Raw genomic sequence first — 15,080 nt, 5'->3', positions numbered from 1 at the left:
TTTTTTTATATAAATGATTACATTCATTATATTTGTGAACTTATTTTTCATGAATTGTATTAATTATTTAATGAAATATGTATTGAATTATAAATGAGCTATAAATGAAAAGTAAAAACAAACATTTCCCATGTGGGTGCTTAATAACGCTACGACCACAGCAGCAGGTGTGTGACATCAGTTTCTTCCACTGCTGATAAAAGCTCGTTCAGTTTTTGTAAAGTTCAGACGGGCTTTTCGTCGTCGTGCTTCTCGAGCTGCGCAGTAGTAAACTGCTCCCTGCTCCGGTCCTGACACTTTCACCGACAGAGAGCCGTTCTTCTTTGAGCTCCCGCTCAGATCTCCAGAGATATCAAAACCCTTTCCTTTATATTCCTCCTCTATTGTGGGGTCTTTATAGGACAAATACCCAATGAGCTTCATGTTGGTGTCTCCGGGTGAGCGCTGGTACCACAGCATCACTCTGTAGTCGGTTCTGTCGTGGCTGCAGACGATCTGAACGCTGGGTCCAGGTTCAGAGACCAGATGTGAGGGAGACTGACGGACCTCAAGACTCAAACAAACTCCTGAAACCAAAAACGGGAAACAAATCTAGTTCAACCGGGATCAGTTCTGAAGAAAAATACTTGATGCAGTTTTTACCTGTCAGACAGCAGAAGAGCAGAAATTGGATCATTTTTTTACAGTTCAGACGACAGCGACTGGTTCTGGTGGTGATGATGATGATTCTGACTTTTAAAAAGGAACCGGAAGTGATGAAGGCTTCAAAGAAAAAACTCAGTTGGCTGGGAGGAGTCTGTGAGGTCTGCTTTCAAAAAGAAGTTTTTATAATAATAATTGTGATTATTGCGATCGAAAATATTAGATTTTCCGCTGGCTTTTGCCCAAAAATTCTTTGTAATTTGTTGAGTTTTAAGGGATTTTTTTTTTTTGTGGTAAAATTGCAGGAATTTGTTGAGGGAATATGCTTCTTCTTTTTTTTAACTACTATCTTATAATAAGTCACATGGAATCACTCCCTGCAATAATAAACATGCAGAAGAATACAGATTACAGTTTTGAATCCTCTTCCCGTCCGGTGAAAACTGCGGATCTCCAAATTTATTGATTTTGAATTTTTCTGATAAACTGAAGAATTAGATATTCCTTTATTGGCTGGGAAAAAAAAATCTCCTACTTTTTAAGCTAAATAAACTATTTTAAAACGGATTTGGATTCGCTGAAAATGCATCATTTTTCTGACTAACAAACAGGACAAAAAGTAGTTTAAAAAAAAAGAAGCACAAGATTAAATAACTACAGCAGGAATATTAATCAAGAAACCTCATATTTAACTTTAAAACACTGACAGGCAGAATTTACTTTTACTTTTCATACTTGAAGTACATTTTGGTTTTAGATGCAGGACTTTAACATGTAGTGGAGTATTTTCACAGTGTGGTTTAAGTACTTTTACTTCAGTAAAACACCTGAATACTTCCTCCAACTCTCAACTGTTGACACTTTTATCGTGGCTTCAGAAAATCTGCACTTTATCACCAGTTTATTTGAGTGTTGAGATCAAAGAAAATGAATCATTAATACAGAAACTGAGTTTTAAAATATGATATAATAGAAAAATGTAGGCGTGTTCACGTCCTGTCTGTATGAACAAAGAAGACATAGTAACTCTGTCACCTTCACTGCTGCTTGTGGAGCTGAAGTATTTCTTGATCCCTGGTTCCCCCTACTGGAGAGACGTGGAAGTAAAAACCTGCTTTTTAATACACACTTTATTCGAGAGCAGTTTTTGTTCAGCTGTTCAACGTCTCACATCACTGTGTTGGCCAACGGCACAGAAATACACCCCGCTGTCCTCCGGCTGCAGGTGTTTCACAGTAAAAGCGCCGCTCTCGGCGGAATCTTTGCTGACTGAGTATTTGGTTGGATTGTCCACAGCGTAACCTGGCTGCCCCTTAAAGGATAAGTACACGATGGAGGTCATGGTCTCTCCTGGACGCTGCCTGAACCAGTACATCGTGTTGTACGTTATGTCCTTCTTGTGGCTGCAGGTCATCTCTGCAGATTTAGACGTGAAATTCCAGCTGATGTCAGGTTTTTGGGTCACGTCCTGGCAGAGAACTGAGGAGAAAACACAACATTCAAACAGGATCTACTTTTATTTAGAACAAGTGAATTTATAACTTTCCATTGTGCAAAACTTTTCATGCAGTAGTTTTTAATCATGTTAAAATATTTAAAATAAATGTTTTACTCGATCTGATTCTGACTGAAAACTTGTTCCATCAAGTTTTGGGACATTAAATCTTCACATTTCTGCACAGAGATTAAATTAAAAAAAATGTTCGTGTACCTTGAAGCCACAGAGATGAGAGCAGACAGGTGATGAGAGCTCGTGTCGTCATGGCGATCCAGTTCAGATGAGACGCTGCCTCTGCAGATGTCCCGAATATGTGAGGGAGGTTTCACCGAGGGAACCTCCTCTTCTAGTCGACGGATGAGGAGGTTTTTGTAGTGAGGAGTCGTGATGCGTCTCACTGTGGAGACTAGCAGCGCAGAAGTAAACTGCACTGCTGCTCAGGCTGACAGCGTTGATCCTTAACGTGCAGGTTTGGTCTTTTTGTGCATCGCCGGTCATCGTCACGTCCACTCCCGTCTCCGGATATCCCTTTTTTATGGTCATGTATCCCAGCAGCTGCATCTCACCGTTCTCAGATCTCTTGTACCAGAGGATCTGGTTGTAGCTCTGGACGCTGTGTGAGCAGCTGATGTCGGGTGCTTCTCCCGGTTTCTTGTAGATGTCATCTGGCCACTGGCGGACTTTATCACCGAGAGAGGAACCTGATGGAAAACAGGAATATGAAACGAGAGAGAGCAGAGGAAACCTCTGGTTGCAGGTGGACATGTTTTTAATTTCTTGAATCCCTGAATAAATATTTGTGAGGCAACTTCAGCTGTCTGCAAAATACTTTTTAAAGGAAACAAATAAGACTTTTTTTTTTTTTTTACCTGAAACCAGTATAACATTAAAAGTGAGGCAGAAGTAGATGATCATGATGTTTTCTGACTGAATTTAACTTCGGTCTAGTCGATGTGTTTCCACCTTTGTATCTGTTGTTGTGTCATCGTACTTCCTCCTTTTCTTCACGTTAAAACCAATCAATGCTCAGACATACTGCCATCTAACGGAAGGAAGCAAAACAAGCAAAACCTGCTTTGATCCCGCAAAACTTTACCACTAAAGATTATTATTTTAGTGTTGAAAGTGTTTAAATGATCACCAGTTCTGTTGCAGTAGAAGATGTTAAGATGTTGAGGTGATGATAATAATGTGTGGCATCAGAAATGTTTCATTTTTTGGGGGCTTTTCTCCAAAATTGCAAATTAATTTGCAGTTTTTTTGTAATTAGCAAAAATGGCAACTACTACTTAATAAAGAGTAAAATGGAAACACTTACTGTGATAATAAGCATGCTGCACGTCACTATTAGGTTGGTTAAACAACATTTAATGCTTATTTCACCAACATAAAGGTTAATATTTGCAATAAAGCGCATTCACAAGCCACCTGCTTCGCTAAAACTCACCATTTTTATGATAAATGTGAGAATTTGAGTCATCAAAGTGTTGAAATAACAGGAAGTGTGGAGGATTAGTGTAGTATGAACTTTGTATTTTGATATCTGATTGTTCCTCCAGGTGTTAGGGGCTGTAAACTGTATTATGAATACTTTGATGATGAAGATGAGGAGGTTTTTGTGCCGAGGAGCCGGGATGTGTTTCACTGTGCAGACTAGCAGCACAGAAGTAAACTGCAGAGTCCTCGGAGCCTTTCAGCTTCAGGATATGAAGAGACGACAGACTTCCTCCTTCACCGCTCACGTTGTAACTGCTTTTAAATCGATCTTCCACCGTTTTGGAGGTGAATCGAACATAACCAAGTAGAGCCATTTCACTTTCAGACTGTTTGTACCACTGGATCATATCAAAGTCAGAGTTTGAGTGGTTGCAGTCGATCTGGATCGTTGATCCTGGACTTTCAATCAGAGCGGCCGGAGTCTGATCGACTCTGTTTTTAAAGAGCTCTGCAGGAAGAAAATACGAGAAAACCGTTTTAAATGTGGAAATAAACATTAAATGTATATTTTTCGGAGGATTTCTTCTGAATTAATTTAAATATTACCTGTTAAACAGAACGGCAGAGCTGCCAGGTGAATAAAGAGTCTGATCATGTTGAGCTGGAAAAACAGAATGCAGACTGAGAAGAGCTGCAGGGATGTGAGGAGGAGGAAGAGGAAGAGGAGGAGGAGGGAGAGGGGAGGTGAAGGAGGAGGAGGAAGAGGAGGAGGAGGGATTGTGTGTTTGTGGTTTTTGTGCATGCTGACAACTCTCTGCGTCACACTGTGCACGCTGACGGCACAGAAATAGACTCTGGTGTCGCCCGGCTCGGCGTTTTTCACCGTGAAGGATCCCGTTTCAGTGTCCGGCTTCGAGGCTGAGAACTTGTCCGGTCTCGAGTCTCCAAAGTCCGGCCGGCTGCTAAACGGCACCGTGGACACGATCAGCTTCAGGCTCCCACCTGACAGCTGCTGGTACCAACACATCTGAAAGTAACCGCCTCCGAGCTCGTGTCTGCAGTCCATCTGAGCCAGCCGTCCCGTCTCCACCAGCAGCCCGGACGTCTGGTGGACTCCATTTTTAATACCAGAAACACGGAGCAGAGAAATGGCGACGATGACGAGAGCTGAGAGCATTTTGATCCAGTTAACAGACAGATTACTGTTCCTCTGAGACACCTGATGGAGAACCACATCACTGTTCCTCTGAGACACCTGATGGAGAACCACATCACTTCCTCTGAGACACTTGATGGAGAACCAGATCACTGTTCCTCTGAGACACCTGATGGAGAACCACATCACTGTTCCTCTGAGACACCTGATGGAGAACCACATCACTGTTCCTCTGAGACACCTGATGGAGAACCACATCACTGTTCCTCTGAGACACCTGATGGAGAACCAGATCACTGTTCCTCTGAGACACCTGATGGAGAACCAGATCACTGTTCCTCTGAGACACCGCTGCTCCGGCTGAGATTTAAAAGGGTCAACGTGCAGGTCTGGTCTTTTTCTGCTCTCCCGTCCATCTCCACATCCATCCCAGACTCTGGGTATCCGACGTCTGATATCATGTGTCCGAGCAGCTGCAGCTGTTCGTTCTCTGACTGTTTGTACCACAGGATCTGATCGTGGTGTGTAATTCTGTGTGAGCAGATGATCGTCGCTGCTTCTCCGGGTGTTTTATGAATCCAGACTGGAGTCTGGTGAATTTGGTGACTTGGAGAGGAAGCTGTGGAGAAGACGACGAAAACAACAGCATGGTCGAGTTCTCGTCAATAAAAGTGAGGAAAGATGCAGGAAACACCCTTCTGTCATTACGAAATGCAACAACAAAAAAACATAAACTTTTAATAACTTTACCTGAAACCAGAATGAAATTCAACGTCATGCAGCAGAAAATGAGCTTCATCATCGAGTGAATTTAAAGTCAGACTTATTTCTAGTGGTTTTCATCACTGTGTGCAGAACACCGAGGCGGGTGGTGTCATGGTGTCTCCTCTTCCTCCTCCTCCTCTTCCTCCTCCTCTAAATATTAAAGCCCAATAAGATCTAACGAAAACCAACATTTTTATGAACCTGCACTGAGTTAATACTGATTTATACAACAGCAAAAAACATAATAAAATGTGTCAACTTGTCAGACAGAATTTCTCCTTGGTCGTAATTATATGTTGGCTTTAATGGAGAAAGTAGTGCAGTTTATTTAAAGCATATCTTTCTTAATAATGGTAACGTGTTGACTTCCTGTGATAATAATTCTGCTCCACATCACAGAAATATCTGACCGGTACTCTGTTTTTCTTTCTGTTTTGGGGCTCAAAGTGTCTAAAAGTGACGCATCTTTCCAGAACAGACAGTCTGTGACTAATATTGAACACAAAGACTTCATCTGCTGTCAAAATAGGAGCTTTATATCACATCCATTCAACACTAAAACAAAGTTCAGTCTCTTACAGCTGGAAGTGTGGAGAAAATTCATTGAACATATTCCTCATTCCCATCATGAGACCACATTTCCCACAAACCCCGTCACTTCCTGTGAGCAGTTTGTTTTGATGGTGAGAGGAGCGTTTGAACTGCTGACTATAAACACAGTTTCACAAATCAGGAACTGTTTGAGAGATTATTTAGTCTCTCTGTGATAATTTAATCCAGGTTTGACCTGTCTGAGGTTTAATGTGGTCCATAGGTGAAAAAAGCAGTGAAATGTCCCTTTAAAAAAAAAAAAACCTGAGTACGGATATAATTAATTCATAGTTTCCATAATGTACAGTAGCTCGTACTCAGAGCGGAGCTGCAGAGTTTGATCATGACTGTTGTCTCTGAGCTGCAGGTGGGCGTGTCTCCTCCATGTGATATCCGTGTTCACTGCTGTATTAAAACCCACACGATGCATCGGTTCCTCCGTGTTTTGTGGTGCTTGAGGTCCCCCTGAAGCTTGAAAGGAGGTTTTTGTTCGTCTTCCGCACGTCTCTGCATCACTGTGCTCACTGACAGCACAGAAGTACACGCCTTGATCTGCAGCCTCCAGATTCTTCACCGTGAACTTCCCGCTCTCCGCTTCGGTCTTCGTGGCCGAGAACTTCTCGTCGCTGAACTCTCCGAAGTCGTGCTCTTTCTTGCCCGTTGTTGTGAACACGATCAGCTTCATAGTTTTTCCCTGCAGCTGTCGGTACCAGTACATCTGGAAGTAGCCGTTTCCCTTCGTGTGGCTGCAGTCCATCGTTGCGCTGTCTCCTTTATATTTCCACAGTGTGGAGTTCTGAGTAACGTCACGTCCATCAACACGACCTGTGTTTGATGGACAGTTCAGGACACCACAGTCACACTAACATTATATAAAAGTATGATTATAATAACAGTAAAAACATGTCAGTGAGTAGATGTGAGTGTAAATTACCAAACAGCAGGAGGACGGAGCAGGTGAGGAGGACGTGTTCAGTGAGGACGACGTCCATGTTTAGTTGGACAGAAACTGTCTCTCGTGTAGTTGTAGGTCTGCAGGTGGGAGTGTCCCTGCATGACGTGATCCTGTGACACTCTGGGTCCCCCTAAAGTTCATCACGGGACATGAATTCTAGTTCTGCACCAATCTGCTGCCAAAAAACTGGAAATATAAAAAGCATTATTCTTAAATCAACTGAAAAATCTTTTTGAATTTTTTTCTTCACCGAAAATACATAAAAGTTTGAGTCTAACTTTGTTTCAGCTTTTTAAAAAAAAAATTTTTGTGTTTTTTTTTTAATAAAAAAGATATGTAGAAATTAGTTTATAAATTAGTTTATCTATTTTAATCATTAATTAATTGTTGTTTACTTAGCTATATTTATTTATTTACATGTTTTATTTATTAATATAAATAAATTAATTAATTATGCATTTAATTATTTGTATGGACTTCTATTTCATAAATTGTATTAATTATTTAATGAAATATGTATTGAATTATAAATGAGCTATAAATGAAAAGTAAAAACAAACATTTCCCATATGGGTGCTTAATAACGCTACGACCACAGCAGCAGGTGTGTGACATCAGTTTCTTCCACTGCTGATAAAAGCTCGTTCAGTTTTTGTAAAGTTCAGACGGGCTTTTCGTCGTCGTGCTTCTCGAGCTGCGCAGTAGTAAACTGCTCCCTGCTCCGGTCTTGACACTTTCACCGACAGAGAGCCGTTCTTCGCTGTGCTCCCGGTCAGATCTCCGGAGATATTAAAGTCGTTTTTATATGTTTCTTCCATTGTGACAGCTTTATGGTACAAATACCCGATGAGCTTCATGTTGGTGTCTCCGGGTGAGCGCTGGTACCACAGCATCACTCTGTAGTCGGTTCTGTCGTGGCTGCAGACGATCTGAACGCTGGGTCCAGGTTCAGAGACCAGATGTGAGGGAGACTGATGGACCTTAAGACTCAAACAAACTCCTGAAACCAAAAGCGGGAAACAAATCTAGTTCAACCGGGATCAGTTCTGAAGAAAAATACTTGATGCAGTTTTTACCTGTCAGACAGCAGAAGAGCAGAAATTGGATCATTTTTTTACAGTTCAGACGACAGCGACTGGTTCTGGTGGTGATGATGATGATTCTGACTTTTAAAAAGGAACCGGAAGTGATGAAGGCTTCAAAGAAAAAACTCAGCTGGCTGGGAGGAGTCTGTGAGGTCTGCTTTTCAAAAGAAGTTTTTATAATAATAATTGTGATTGTTGCAATCGAAAATATTAGATTTTCCGCTGGCTTTTGCCCAAAAATTCTTTGTAATTTGTTGAGTTTTAAGGGATTTTTTTTGTGGTAAAATTGCAGGAATTTGTTGAGGGAATATGCTTCTTCTTTTTTTTAACTACTATCTTATAATAAGTCACATGGAATCACTCCCTGTAATAATAAACATGCAGAAGAATACAGATTACAGTTTTGAATCCTTTTCCCGTCCGGTGAAAACTGCGGATCTCCAAATTTATTGATTTTGAATTTTTCTGATAAACTGAAGAATTAGATATTCCTTTTTTGGCTGGAAAAAAAAAATCTCCTACTTTTTAAGCTAAATAAACTATTTTAAAACGGATTTGGATTCGCTGAAAATGCATCATTTTTCTGACTAACAAACAGGACAAAAAGTAGTTTAAAAAAAAAGAAGCACAAGATTAAATAACTACAGCAGGAATATTAATCAAGAAACCTCATATTTAACTTTAAAACACTGACAGGCAGAATTTACTTTTACTTTTCATACTTGAAGTACATTTTGGTTTTAGATGCAGGACTTTAACATGTAGTGGAGTATTTTCACAGTGTGGTTTAAGTACTTTTACTTCAGTAAAACACCTGAATACTTCCTCCAACTCTCAACTGTTGACACTTTTATCGTGGCTTCAGAAAATCTGCACTTTATCACCAGTTTATTTGAGTGTTGAGATCAAAGAAAATGAATCATTAATACAGAAACTGAGTTTTAAAATATGATATAATAGAAAAATGTAGGCGTGTTCACGTCCTGTCTGTATGAACAAAGAAGACATAGTAACTCTGTCACCTTCACTGTGCTGCTTGTGGAGCTGAAGTATTTCTTGATCCCTGGTTCCCCCTACTGGAGAGACGTGGAAGTAAAAACCTGCTTTTTAATACACACTTTATTCGAGAGCAGTTTTTGTTCAGCTGTTCAACGTCTCACATCACTGTGTTGGCCAACGGCACAGAAATACACCCCGCTGTCCTCCGGCTGCAGGTTTTTCACAGTAAAAGCGCCGCTCTCGGCGGAATCTTTGCTGACTGAGTATTTGGTTGGATTGTCCACAGCGTAACCTGGCTGCCCCTTAAAGGATAAGTACACGATGGAGGTCATGGTCTCTCCTGGACGCTGCCTGAACCAGTATATCTTGTTGTACGTTATGTCCTTCTTGTGGCTGCAGGTCATCTCTGCAGATTTAGACGTGAAATTCCAGCTGATGTCAGGTTTTTGGGTCACGTCCTGGCAGAGAACTGAGGAGAAAACACAACATTCAAACAGGATCTACTTTTATTTAGAACAAGTGAATTTATAACTTTCCATTGTGCAAAACTTTTCATGCAGTAGTTTTTAATCATGTTAAAATATTTAAAATAAATGGTTTAGTCGATCTGATTCTGACTGAAAACTTGTTGCATCAAGTTTTGGGACATTAAATCTTCACGTTTCTGCACAGAGATTAAATTTAAAAAAATGTTTGTGTACCTTGAAGCCACAGAGATGAGAGCAGACATGTGATGAGAGCTCGTGTCGTCATGGCGATCCCGTTCAGATGAGACGCTGCCTCTGCAGATGTCCCGAATATGTGAGGGAGGTTTCACCGAGGGAACCTCCTCTTCTAGTCGACGGATGAGGAGGTTTTTGTAGTGAGGAGTCGTGATGCGTCTCACTGTGGAGACTAGCAGCGCAGAAGTAAACTGCACTGCTGCTCAGGCTGACAGCGTTGATCCTTAACGTGCAGTTTTGGTCTTTTTGTGCATCGCCGGTCATCGTCACGTCCACTCCCGTCTCCGGATATCCCTTGTTTACGTTCATGTATCCCAGCAGCTGCATCTCACCGTTCTCAGATCTCTTGTACCAGAGGATCCGGTTGTAGCTCTGGACGATGTGTGAGCAGCTGATGTCGGGTGCTTCTCCCGGTTTCTTGAAGATGTCATTTGGCCACTGGCGGACTTTATCACCGAGAGAGGAACCTGATGGAAAACAGGAATATGAAACGAGACAGAGCAGAGGAAACCTCTGGTTGCAGGTGGACACGTTTTTAATTTCTTGAATCCCTGAATAAATATTTGTGAGGCAACTCCAGCTGTCTGCAAAATACTTTTTAAAGGAAACAAATAAGACTTTTTTTTTTTTTTTACCTGAAAACAGTATCACATTAAAAGTGAGGCAGAGGAAGATGATCATGATGTTTTCTGACTGAATTTAACTTCGGTCTAGTCGATGTGTTTCCACCTTTGTATCTGTTGTTGTGTCATCGTACTTCCTCCTTTTCTTCACGTTAAAACCAATCAATGCTCAGACATACTGCCATCTAACGGAAGGAAGCAAAACAAGCAAAACCTGCTTTGATCCCGCAAAACTTTACCACTGAAGATTATTATTTTAGTGTTGAAAGTGTTTAAATGATCACCAGTTCTGTTACAGTAGAAGATGTTAAGATGTTGAGGTGATGATAATAATGTGTGGCATCAAAAATGTTTCATTTTTTGGGGGCTTTTCTCCAAAATTGCAAATTAATTTGCAGTTTTTTTGTAATTAGCAAAAATGGCAACTACTACTTAATAAAGAGTAAAATGGAAACACTTACTGTGATAATAAGCATGCTGCATGTCACTATTAGGTTGATTAAACAACATTTAATGCTTATTTCACCAACATAAAGGTTAATATTTGCAATAAAGTGCATTCACGAGCCACCTGCTTCGCTAAAACTCACCATTTTTATGATAAATGTGAGAATTTGAGTCATCAAAGTGTTGAAATAACAGGAAGTGTGGAGGATTAGTGTAGCATGAACTTTGTATTTTGATATCTGATTGTTCCTCCAGGTGTGAGGGGCTGTAAACTGTATTATGAATACTTTGATGATGAAGATGAGGAGGTTTTTGTGCCGAGGAGCCGGGATGTGTTTCACTGTGCAGACTAGCAGCACAGAAGTAAACTGCACTGCTGTTCGGTCTGTTGATGACCAGCGTGCAGTTCTGGTCTTTATCTGCGCTCCCCTGAATCCTCACGTCCGATCCGCTCTCTGGATATCCGTTGCTGTAGGACATGTAGCCCAGCAGCTGCAGCCCCCTCTCTGACTGTTTGTACCACAGGATTACGTTGTAGTTGACGATGTTGTGTGAAGACTTGATCTCGGCCGGTTCTCCGGGTTCGATGTGAATGTTAGCTGGACTCTGGTCGACGTCAGCTAAAGAGGAACCTGCGGGATAAAATCCAGTTTCAGCTGAAACTGATTATACAGCAGATGTATGTTAAGATACGCTAAACATTTTCACGTCAGTACCTGAAACCAGAATCGTGTTCAAATAAATGCAAACAAACAGAAAGATCATGCTGTCTTTTTTCTGTGCTGTCGATGTGAAAGAGACTTTCGGAGCGTCGGCAGAGGAGTCCTCGGCTTCTTGTAACTCTCGTGTGACAGTCTGAGTTCAGATGTGACAGGAAGTAGGCGGATGACGATGATGTGGTTTTTGTACCGCAGGAACAGAGACGTGCAGCACTGTGGTGCCGAGAAGCACAGAAGTAAACGGCACCGCTGCTCCGGCTGAGATTTAAAAGGGTCAACGTGCAGGTCTGGTCTTTTTCTGCTCTCCCATCCATCTCCACATCCATCCCAGACTCTGGGTATCCGACGTCTGATATCATGTGTCCGAGCAGCTGCAGCTGTTCGTTCTCTGACTGTTTGTACCACAGGATCTGATCGTGGTGTGCAATTCTGTGTGAGCAGATGATCGTCGCTGCTTCTCCGGGTGTTTTATGAATCCAGACTGGAGTCTGGTGAATTTGGTGACTTGGAGAGGAAGCTGTGGAGAAGACGACGAAAACAACAGCATGGTCGAGTTCTCGTCAATAAAAATGAGGAAAGACGCAGGAAACACCCTTCTGTCATTACGAAATACAACAAAAAAAAACATAAACTTTTAATAACTTTACCTGAAACCAGAATGAAATTCAATGTCATGCAGCAGAAAATGAGCTTCATCATCGAGTGAATTTAAAGTCAGACTTATTTCTAGTGCTGTTTTCATCACTGTGTGCAGAACACCGAGGCAGGTGGTGTCATGGTGTCTCCTCTTCCTCCTCCTCCTCTTCCTCTTCCTCCTCCTCTAAATATTAAAGCCCAATAAGATCTAACGAAAACCAACATTTTTATGAACCTGCACTGAGTTAATACTGATTTATACAACAGCAAAAAACATAATAAAATGTGTCAACTTGTCAGACAGAATTTCTCCTTGGTCGTAATTATATGTTGGCTTTAATGGAGAAAGTAGTGCAGTTTATTTAAAGCATATCTTTCTTAATAATAGTAACATGTGTTGACTTCCTGTGACAATAATTCTGCTGCACATCACAGAAATATCTGACCCGTACTCTGTTTTTCTTTCTGTTTTGGGGCTCAAAGTGTCTAAAAGTGACGCATCTTTCCAGAACAGACAGTCTGTGACTAATATTGAACACAAAGACTTCATCTGCTGTCAAAATAGGAGCTTTATATCACATCCATTCAACACTAAAACAAAGTTCAGTCTCTTACAGCTGGAAGTGTGGAGAAAATTCATTGAACATATTCCTCATTCCCATCATGAGACCACATTTCCCACAAACCCCGTCACTTCCTGTGAGCAGTTTGTTTTGATGGTGAGAGGAGCGTTTGAACTGCTGACTATAAACACAGTTTCACAAATCAGGAACTGTTTGAGAGATTATTTAGTCTCTCTGTGATAATTTAATCCAGGTTTGACCTGTCTGAGGTTTAATGTGGTCCACAGGTGAAAAAAGCAGTGAAATGTCCCTTTTAAAAAACAAAAACCTGAGTACGGATATAATTAATTCATAGTTTCCATAATGTACAGTAGCTCGTACTCAGAGCGGAGCTGCAGAGTTTGATCATGACTGTTGTCTCTGAGCTACAGGTGGGCGTGTCTCCTCCATGTGATATCCGTGTTCACTGCTGTATTAAAACCCACACGATGCATCGGTTCCTCGGTGTTTTGTGGTGCTTGAGGTCCCCCTGAAGCTTGAAAGGAGGTTTTTGTTCGTCTTCCGCACGTCTCTGCATCACTGTGCTCACTGACAGCACAGAAGTACACGCCTTGATCTGCAGCCTCCAGATTCTTCACCGTGAACTTCCCCCTCTCCGCTTCGGTCTTCGTGGCCGAGAACTTCTCGCCGCTGAACTCTCCGAAGTCGTGCTCTTTCTTGACTGTTGTTGTGAACACGATCAGCTTCATAGTTTTTCCCTGCAGCTGTCGGTACCAGTACATCTGGAAGTAGCCGTTTCCCTTCGTGTGGCTGCAGTCCATCGTTGCGCTGTCTCCTTTATATTTCCACAGTGTGGAGTTCTGAGTAACGTCACGTCCATCAACACGACCTGTGTTTGATGGACAGTTCAGGACACCACAGTCACACTAACATTATATAAAAGTATGATTATAATAACAGTAAAAACATGTCAGTGAGTAGATGTGAGTGTAAATTACCAAACAGCAGGAGGACGGAGCAGATGAGGAGAACGTGTTCAGTGAGGACGACGTCCATGTTTAGTTGGACAGAAACTGTCTCTCGTGTAGTTGTAGGTCTGCAGGTGGGAATGTCCCTGCATGACGTGATCCTGTGACACTCTGGGTCCCCCTAAAGTTCATCACAGGGACATGAATTCTAGTTCTGCACCAATCTGCTGCCAAAAAACTGGAAATATTAAAAAGCATTATTCTTAAATCAACTGAAAAATCTTTGATTTGAATTTTTTTTTTACTGAAAATACATTTGTTCTGACTTTTTTTCTTCTATTCTCATGTTTAAAAAAAATAAAATAATAATTTTGTTTATTATTTAAGTCATATGTTAATTTACTTCAGCGGCGGTCATATTTTAGACCGGTAATTTATGATTACAACGGGTAAATTTCAGACGGGCACTGAGGGCAGCTTTGGGGCCCTTTTGGGCAGTTTTACAATGAAGATGGACATTCTGTGTTTCATGCAAGTTCGTGAACATCAATGTTGATAATATATAACTTTGCATTGCTAAATGAATCTCTCTTATTTGTAAGTGCAGACCTAATGCACCTTGTGCAGAATTCTTCTTCTACTCTTTGATCTAATTTATATTTAAATCTATTGTACTTTAAATCATTGCTTTGAGGTTTAGTCTGACTGACTGCTGTGTTGCAGGTTCATCCAGCAGGTGGCGCTCTGGTAGCAGCCCAGCTTACATCTGCAGACTCTGCAGCCTGCCACATGTGCTGCCTCCACTCAGCAGCAGCAGCTGGAGAGTCCAGAGGTGAGTTTTAATCACACTGTCAATGCACAATGTGGTGAATGTGAAGATGTCGACGTGCAAACACTTTGAGTCAGGAGATTAAACAGTGAGAAAATTCTCCCCTGATGAACCCTGTGAGTGGAAACTGTGTTTTAAAGCTGCAAAAATTCAGTTTCTTTACTTTTCTTGAGGACTTTGTTCTTCTTCTTCTTCCTCTTCTGAATAGACATCCTGAATAGGTGTGAACTTGTGGTAACTGATTTAATACCGTGAAAGGATTTTGTAAAAACAAACTTTTCATGTGAATCCAGTGAACTCAGTGGTGAAAAAGCTCTCTATCATCTCCACCATACAAACTACCACTCTTTATAATCAACATTTTGATACCTGGTTGCACCTCTCATCATTTGATGTTGTTTGAATCGGGGGCGCGTTCAAGATGACGAATGTCTCGTTCAGCTGC

General features: G+C 41.3%; 3 gene segments (V, D, J or C); all 3 read right to left on the bottom strand.

Annotated features, from left to right (window-relative positions):
- Positions 1 to 6,025: 6,025 nt before the first annotated feature.
- LOC138205055 (T cell receptor alpha variable 9-2-like) lies at positions 6,026 to 7,222 on the bottom strand. The segment is given in 2 exon segments: positions 6,026 to 6,914; positions 7,024 to 7,222. Coding segments are annotated over 2 exon segments (603 nt in total).
- A 2,320-nt stretch (positions 7,223 to 9,542) lies between these two features.
- Positions 9,543 to 10,658, bottom strand: LOC138205057 (T cell receptor beta variable 16-like). The segment is given in 3 exon segments: positions 9,543 to 9,597; positions 9,830 to 10,317; positions 10,486 to 10,658. Coding segments are annotated over 2 exon segments (471 nt in total).
- Positions 10,659 to 13,115: 2,457 nt separating this feature from the next.
- Positions 13,116 to 13,883, bottom strand: LOC138205054 (T cell receptor beta variable 14-like). The segment is given in 2 exon segments: positions 13,116 to 13,727; positions 13,837 to 13,883. A coding segment is annotated over 1 exon segment (396 nt).
- Positions 13,884 to 15,080: the final 1,197 nt, after the last annotated feature.

This window comes from Embiotoca jacksoni, unplaced genomic scaffold, assembly GCF_022577435.1.
Source record: "Embiotoca jacksoni isolate LCO1_2020_lvr unplaced genomic scaffold, fEmbJac1.0.p SCAF_27, whole genome shotgun sequence".
In the NCBI taxonomy this organism is placed as follows: Eukaryota; Metazoa; Chordata; class Actinopteri; family Embiotocidae; genus Embiotoca; species Embiotoca jacksoni.
Note: the sequence above shows the minus strand (reverse complement) of the source record. Positions and strands in the feature narration are given on the sequence as shown.